Consider the following 8,459-nt stretch of genomic DNA (forward strand, 5'->3'; position numbering starts at 1 on the left):
TGGCAGGGTTCACAGAATCATTGTTCAAATCTGTCAACACACAAGAGATTTACCACATCAGAGATTCAAAAATATTGTCAGTTTATGGTCATCCCCGTGGAACAGACAATGTTTTGAACATGTTAGGAAGCACTGTTGCCAGCCAAATTTTCAGTGATCCCCCCACCCCCATTTTTTTCAAAAGTGAAAGAAACATGAAAATGTGATTTGTCTAAAAAAGATCAACAATAGAATGGAGACATACTCTGGCTGAAACAACATCACACTTGAAATCTCATGCATTGTCAGGCTGTACTGTTTTGTTTATCCTTTTCCCTTACTGTGAAAACTTAAGCTAATATGGTTGTGAGTTTGGATGCCGTCTGTAAATCTTATGTCCAAGGAGCAGTAAAGGAGATGACATGAATCATATTTGGAGAACGATGTCCATCATCACTGCAGTCACCCCCACCCCACACCTTGATGCACAATCAATGTCACACACATCATATTTTTTAAAATAAGGGAACAAGCGGTTCCCACCCCTGGTGCATGATACTTGATCTTGTCCTATGAGGAAACCATGATTCCACAGGTCAGGTCAAACTAGGATATTTTTAAGTCCACCTTTACAAAACCATCCTCTTTGAGAATGAAGTAGTCAGGGATAAAAACCCCCTTTTTTTGCTAAAAACAAAAGAGAAGGGATACCTCTTCCGCTTCCAAGTCCCGATGTGCTTGAGCTACTTTCGACTAGCGGTTCCTCCTGAGCATCTGGACATGGTTCATCATCCTCTGGTGAGACAGGGAATAACAATGCAGAAACATTCACAATTTAACAGCAATGACAGTATGTAAAGTGGGAAGCGGTGATCAAAGATGTTTTATGGACGTCACCAATTCACAGCTATTCATAGATCAACAATCTAGAAATTTTTTCTTAGAAAAAAGGGGAAATCAAAAGCACAAGGACCAATGTCATAAAACACACATATAGTTATTTGCATGCAGCCGCGCAACCCATATTAATGAATAAGGAGGGTCTCCCTTGTCCCACACAATCTGGACAATTGTGGTCTTACCAATGGTGGAAAATTAAGAATGCCAGCATCCCATTTGACATTGTCATAATTACAGGCATAAATGCCAGCAAAGTTTATTTTTTGCTTTTGTGAACAGCAAACTCACCCTTGTCACCGAGGCCCTCCACAGTGGCATCCATATCATTTTCCGGCTCGCCAACAGGAACACCAGTGCTCTCACCTATGGCAATTGTCAAATTTTGAAATAAGTTAATGAACATTGCTATTTTCCATTGTATTGTAAACCTCTACATTCAAAGCTGATGGCACATACCTTCTGGAAAGGGAGAGGAGCTTCTAAGTTGACAGTGGTCAATGGTGAGAAGGTCATGTGAAAATAGTTCCTCCGAACCAAAGGATACTGGTAATGGCTCTTCAGGGTTCCGCCGCACTGACACAACGTCAAGGCTTCTGGCCACTCTTTTAGGTTTCACGCTTGCATCCCCCCAGAGAATGCTGTCAAGCTCTCGGAAAAACGGGCAGGTGATGGGAGCATTTCCAGAAGTTGAATTGTGAGCCACCACTTTCTTGTAGTCAAGTCTCATTGTTTTAGTCTTTGACCTGCACTCCATGGCTGATCACTTATGTCCCCAAGAGGCCATCTGGGATGCAATGTGCTCAAAGTAATCTATATTCCGGTAGGAACTCTTCAGCGCCTCCTGAATTTTTTCCTCCCCCCAGAATGAGAGGAGATCCAATATTTCCCTTTCTCTCCAGGCAACACCACGGGAAGGGGGAGGTCTGTTTTCGCACATGTTGTTCTGTCGATAAATACCTGTGTGGAGCTCCGGTGGTCTGGCTTGGTGGAACAGAACTGTCTGAAAAGGTGTGCTCTGCTGGTGAATGCCTTTGAATGGATTTGCCACACATGCGTTGGATCATGGGAGAAGATGCCTTACTTTCCGCGGGAAATAACGGTTCCAAAATGTCTGGACGCATGCGCTTATGGACAGCATGGAATGGATCCATGTTGCTTTGTCCTGGTGTTTCGATGTTATAACGACACTATAAGTATGAGCCGAGGCTATAGAGGCAGATTTTCCCAATAACCGCAGGATAAACCACGGCCAGGGTTAAGCGTCAAATATCCATGCGACAGGGGGTTCGGAACCGATTCCCTACTGCAGGATGCCAAAGCTGAGCTGCATCATTTCCTTGCTAAGTTGGGAGCAGCTAAAAGATCGGCGGCACATTCCGTGCTGTCCATCACCAGAGAATTGATCTCGCTGACCCGTTACCTGATTAATATTCATGGTTTGAGGATCGAAGTCAGTACTTTGCTATCACAGTTCTAGACAGTACCTGACACATAAAGCAATATAATGAGATTTCAACCTATCGTCACCATTATCCTTTTTTTAAAAAAAGGGGGTTGGACAAGGACGGGCGGAAAGTTGATCTTGGAATTTGGGGGCGGGTAAGGAGAGGATTTGAAATCGACGGGTGGGGGAGGTGGGTGCTCTAAATAAAAAAACCGTAACAAAAGCGCAATAGGCTGGGGCGACGCTATGACGATTTGATGGCGACTTCAAAGACTACGCGTGTGAACTGAGCAGGGAATGGCGCGGCAGAGGCGGAAAAATGACGCGAGATCTAAGGTGGTGTGGAATCGGCCAAGAACAATGCTTTCCGGACCTCTGAACCAGTCGTGAAAAAGATGACCAGAATGAACAGAAATGGCTCCAAATGCTCTTAACCCGTTTCCCAAAGAGTGATAGAACTGAAGAGATGCTACTCCAAATGCTCTCCCAAACAGGGACTTTCATATTCTCCTTTTCCCCGGAATCAAAGGCCGTGCTGTCCTCTTCACCTTCTTGGTCTCTCTGTCGTAAATGCTCCATCCTGCGAGTCAGTAAATCTTGTTCCTCACAAAGTTCTTCATAATCATCACTGGAATCTTCTGAGCCTGACGGAGAAGTTGATCTTGGATTGTGGACGGTGTGCTCTTCTGACTGGTTTGCATCCTGCTCTCCTGGTTGTATTTCTGAGGTCAATGGAATTTGAAGAGCAGATGTTTCATTTTGTCCAGCGGTCAGTGAATCTGAAATGAAATAGAACGTGTTTTTAGGATCCAGTTTGCACCACAGCTTTTTACTGACTGTGTGAACATAGGGCATTGCCTGTGCAAAACTGGCTACTGGTTGCCAGCACCTCTCCAATAGCGAGACAAGGGCCTTCCTTTACCAGGCAGAGTAAATGAGATCTTTTAACTGAGGGTGCCAGGGACTGGAGTTCTGTATGCAGGGCATATTCCCTAATATTGAGTTCTTCCAGGGACGGGCATATGATGAAGGTACATACTGAGCTGCTGTAGCACAGTGGCTAAGTGGTTCGGCTGCAAATCAGCACTCTACTAGTTCAAATCCCACTACTCCCATGAGTTTTGTAGGTGGCCTTGGGTAAGCCATTCCTCTCAGCTCCAGCTCCCCATCTGTATTGTGGGGATAATAATAACACTATGGGGCACTAATCTGTCTAGAAGAACAGTATTTAAGTGCTGCTGTTATTGTTATTGTTGTTGTTGTTGTTGTTGTTGTTGTTGTTGTTGTTGTTAGTTCCCAGATGAGTACTTGTTCAAAGACCTAATTTACTAAAGTTACAATGTGACCTGAAGTGAACGGTAGTGATAGTTATTTGATCAGTCACATCACTTGCTAGGATCACCTTTCTGTGCCCACCTTTCCTCTAAGGACTGCTTGTATAATCTCCCTACTGTGGCCCATATGGCTAAGAGACAGGAACAGAGGTGGCCTTAGTGATTCTGGGCTCCTCAGCAAAAATCCAGAATCACAGCTACCTCGTGCCGCACTACTCCCACCACTAAGGTCCAAGCAAGGAGCAGCCCTTGGCCTCTATGTAGGGTTGCCCAGTGTCTTGTTTTCCCCAGGATAGTCCAGTTTTTTACTGGACTGTCTGAGGAAAATGTGGTTGAAATAGTGGACGTATACATGTCTGCTATTTTTGCCCGCAGAGGAGGAGCAGTTGGCCACTGGCCTGCAGGAACTGGCAGCAGCGCCAGCAGGCCTCCCTGTGCTGTTTCCACCTCTCTCCCTCCCCTGTGCTTTAAGTACTCCTGGGGTAGTGGCTGGCAAGCTCGCCCGGCCTCCTTCGCCACCTCCTCCTCCTCCTCCTCCCTACTTCCAGCCCACTCACCTGGCCTTCTGAACGCTGGGGGAAACGACCAGCCAGAAAGTCAGTCGCAGCAGAAGTGATGTCATCACACTGGAGTCCACAGCGTATGTATCAGGGACAAAGCTGGGTGAATGCCAGGGGCCCATCTGTTTTGTGGGGGAGGGGAGACTATCTGGCAACCCTACCTGTGTGAGGCGGTGGAAGCCCCTGCCGCCATCAGAAGCTGGCAGGGGTGAGCTGCTACTGCTGCCAAGCTGGCTGTACTCCTTTATCAGGGATGGGGCTGTGGTTTGTTGGGGCCTCCCTAGAGTGGAGCTCAGAGCAACTGCCCCTATCGCCCATTGGTTATGGATCAGCTTTTGCTGAGATTTTTGCAAGTGTCCTACATTCAGTCATGAAAGAGTTAAATTGTTATTCTGTTTAGTCAGATAGCTACTTAGCATAGGGCCACTTAGGCCTCCAGAAGAAAAAGTTCCCGCCATAGAAAGGGGAGTCTTTAGTCTTAATGAAGAAATCTAGGATTGTCTATTGGATGAGCCAGTTTATTGGGTGGCAATTACCTAGCAACATATACTTTATTGCTCTTTGTTTACTTGTCAGTTAGTCTAAGTCTTTGCTCAGTCTTAGTCTCTAAGTTTCTCTCTCTAAGATCCTAATCTAGCCATCAAGATGTAGTTAGTTAGATATTCCTTATTTGTACCCTTTTTCCTTGTTTATGTAGTAAAGTATTTTTATAGAGCTAAAACCACAGAAGTCAGTCTACTTATTTCCAATGCGCAAATATCAAACTCTGCTACCTTACTTATCCCTTTTTAAACCTCACCCGCCAACACCTTTGGACAGGAATGGCCAAAAGTCACCCAGAACGCTTCATGGCAGAGAGAAAATTTGACCTGGAGTCTCCCCAGTCCCGGCCCAATAGTCTAAACTGTATGCCACCATGCTGGGTTCCTCTGCACATGAAGGTAAATGGTTACATCCCTGGTTTGTCCAGAGTATGTATGGAACTGTGGCAGAATGCTTCACATTCCACACAGAAACAATCTCGCTTGCACGTCTTGAGCTGTCTGTGCAGACTGGCATACCCAAAATCGGAGTCCTGGGATGAATTGCGTATCAAGACCAAAACTTCATAAATGCATTTAGTGCAGTAGTTCTCAATCACTGTGATGTTAAGAGATGCCAGGGGGAATCCAGATTACAACACAGGCCGAATCCACACTACCGTTGTTCTTGCGGCAGTTTTTCACTTCTGCAGCACCATTCCTTCATCTGTTCACATGCATCGTCTCCAAAGCCGTCATTAATTCGCCATGGCGTCGCCACAGCCCATTGCACTTTCGCCGCGGGTTATCTTTTGATGAATAACTGCCCTCCGTTGAATTCCAAGCCTCTCTTGACCCACCTCCCAATTAAGGAGTAATTCTCCGCCTTTGTCCCCACCCCTTTTTTAAAAAAATAAGAGTACCGTGTCGATATGGCGACATCTCATCATATTAATCTCATTTTAAAAAAGCAGGCAGACCTCAAATATCAGAGGAACAATTTCATATGTTAATTCAATTTATATATTGGGGGGGGCATCCACATGATACTGAAATCATGGCTCATGTTACGCCCCGACACGGACTGTGCCGACAAGTTAGGCACAGATTTCAATTTTCCAAAGACAAAATGAAGCTCTGCTGTGGGATGCTGCTGTAGGTGATCGTGACTGCTCACCCATTCCCGGATGATTTCAACCAGCATGCAGGCTGTGATGTTCCGAGCGCTCATCGTAAGTGTCTCGGGTGATTTTTTAAAATATATTATCTTAATGGTGTCGTTGTACCATTGAACCAGGATGCTTACTCGTCGATATAGCGTCAATTTGTCCTTTTTTTTAAAAAAAAAACCCGCGGAGCCGTTCGGGTTTTTCCCGCCCCTTTACCCGTCTTTTTGAAAGGGGATGTGATCAACGGATTGCGCAGGAGAAGCGCTATTCAAAGGGTGATGTGGACAAACAAGCGAAGAATGCGCAATAACAGATGGAGCAATCATTGCACAAGAAAAGCGGGAGCTTAGGTAGTGTGGAATCGGCCACAGTTTTCTGACGTATAGATGAGCCTCAGTATATTTTCCTTGTGCAAACATTTTCCTTACCCTCCTCTAAGCAGTCTTGACTTCTCTGTTTTAAATGCTCCATCCTGCGACTTAGCAAATCTTGTTCCCCACAAGGGCCTGCAGAATCATCATGAGAATCTTCTGAGCTTGTTGGAAATGCTGATCCTGGATTGTCGATGGTGTCCTCTTCCGTTTGGATTGCATCCTGCTCTCCTCCTGGTTGTACTTCAGAGGCGGGTGGAGCTTGAACAATAAATATTTCATTGTGCTCCTTCATCAGCAAATCGTCTTCCTCACTAGAATTTTCAGAATCATTGCAGGAATAATAATCAGATTCTCCAGAGTTTGTTGGAGAGTTTGGTCTTACATTGCTGATAACTTGGTTTTCTGATTGATTTTCCTCCTGTTCTCCTGGTTGTGTTTCTGATGTCAGTGGGGTTTGAACTGCTGACACGTTCTGGCGGATAAGGTTTTGATTTTCTTCAACCAGCTCTGGGCGTCTATCTTTTCCAGAAGATGAGGTAATGAAGTTTACTGGCAACATTGGTTTTGCATATTGTTTCTGGTCCATTTTAAAAGTTTCTTTATGGCTCTTTGTTTCCTCAGGTGTGTAGACAAAGAACTACTTCGCAGCCCTTTTCATCCTGGATGTCCAGAAGCTTGAATAGAAAGAACAATATGTGTCATCTGTAATTATCATGCACTTGATACAAAGAGTATCAAAATGTAATATAAACCATTTTTAGGATTCCAGTCAGGATTGCCACAGCATAAACATATGATGTGGTCCTATATTGAATAAGGTCCTTGGTTCAACCAGCCCTGTCCTGGTTATTGGTTCCCAGTACTTCTCCATAATCTGAGACCCGGATCTTTACCAGATCCCAGCACAACCAATAGTGACCCTTCAGGACAGTTTCAGGCTGGGACCCCAGACCCAATCACTGTGAAGGGGCTCCACTTGCTGTCCTGGGAGAACACCATGCATTGTTCAAGAATTGTTTAAATAAACAACATAAACAAGGGTACGCACTTTCATCTTACACTGGTAGGCAGGGAAAGCAAGGCACTGCAAATGCTAGGTGCTGAAGAGCTGTGCTTGGCAGCTGCTTCTGAAGGGCATTTGGCAGGTTCTTGGAAGACTTATGCAGCTGGGTACAAGGATTACAAATCTTTCCAACATCCCACTCCACCCTGCAGTCCTTTGGAACCCCAAGAAACCCTTCATGAACTAACAGCCATGCAGCTGAGGCGGCTGCATTTGGAAGGGGAGGGAGAAATTGCCCTCTCCTCAATTTTCTGTCAATGGCTGTCTGCTGTCTGAAGAGACAGAAAATGCTATTTTTCCCCCTCCCACATCTCATTGGCTATACAGTCAAGCCTGCCAGCCACTCCTAACTGCAAGCTTTCAATCCACCGTGAAGCATCAATCGTCTTGGATTTGGGGGCTGGGTGTGGGTATGGGTGAAAATGCTTAGAATACTTTGGAGTTCTTCCACCTCCTTTTCTAGTCTTGATTTCATCTTAAAAATGGTAAGAAAATGTAAGCTTGGGCTCTGCCCTGTCTTAAGACTTGTATGTGTTACAGTTGATTCACATGGTGGTTACTGTGAAGATTAAATGTAAGGGGCAGGGCTTTTTTTCAGCTGGAATGCAGTGGAACGAAGTTCCGGAACCTCTTGAAAATGGTCACATGGCTGGTGGCCCCGCCCCCTGATCTCCAGACAGAGGGGAGTTTAGATTGCCCTCGGAGGGCAATCTAAACTCTCCCCTGTCTGGAGATCAGGGGGCGGGGCCACTAGCCATGTGACCATTTTCTCCGAGGGCAACCCACTGAGTTCCACCACCTCTTTTCCCAGAAAAAAAAAGCCCTGGTAAGGGGGGATGTTGTAAGCTGCTTCAGGTCCCCACTGGAGTGAAAAGCAGAGTATAACTATTTCAATAACAACAGCAACAACAACACATCTACACTATGCACTCGATGAGTACACAAATAAAAATCTTACGTACACTGTATACAGAAGCCCTTTTCACAAGTTACAGTGAACACACATACAATCCATGTAGAATACACGTGATTTTTCTTTATACATGTATTAAGTAATTCTCATGTAACATTCAAGGCATGTACTGGTTATCAGATGCTGGAGAAAAACAACGGTG

The 8,459-nt window shown here is 45.2% G+C and overlaps 2 protein-coding genes across 2 annotated transcripts in view; both read right to left on the reverse strand.

Moving 5' to 3' along the window:
• LOC129327728 (uncharacterized) overlaps positions 1-1,803 on the reverse strand; it is a 2,537-nt gene extending 734 nt beyond the window's left edge. Inside the window, exons 1-3 of the mRNA XM_054976485.1 lie at positions 1,336-1,803; positions 1,168-1,242; positions 691-774 (exon numbers count right to left, since the gene is read on the reverse strand). Of these exons, the coding sequence (XP_054832460.1) occupies positions 691-774; positions 1,168-1,242; positions 1,336-1,633 (457 nt within the window). The 5' untranslated portion in view covers positions 1,634-1,803. The remainder of the gene's footprint in view (positions 1-690; positions 775-1,167; positions 1,243-1,335) is intronic.
• Positions 1,804-2,141: 338 nt separating this feature from the next.
• LOC129327729 (uncharacterized) lies at positions 2,142-6,575 on the reverse strand. Its single transcript, XM_054976486.1, has 3 exons — positions 6,336-6,575; positions 2,816-3,102; positions 2,142-2,219 (listed from the first exon to the last, which is right to left on the reverse strand). Exons 1-3 carry the CDS (start codon positions 6,571-6,573, stop codon positions 2,142-2,144), a joined length of 603 nt encoding a protein of 200 aa, XP_054832461.1. The 5' UTR covers positions 6,574-6,575.
• Between the last annotated feature and the right edge of the window lie 1,884 nt (positions 6,576-8,459).

This window comes from Eublepharis macularius, chromosome 4 (assembly GCF_028583425.1).
Source record: "Eublepharis macularius isolate TG4126 chromosome 4, MPM_Emac_v1.0, whole genome shotgun sequence".
In the NCBI taxonomy this organism is placed as follows: Eukaryota; Metazoa; Chordata; class Lepidosauria; order Squamata; family Eublepharidae; genus Eublepharis; species Eublepharis macularius.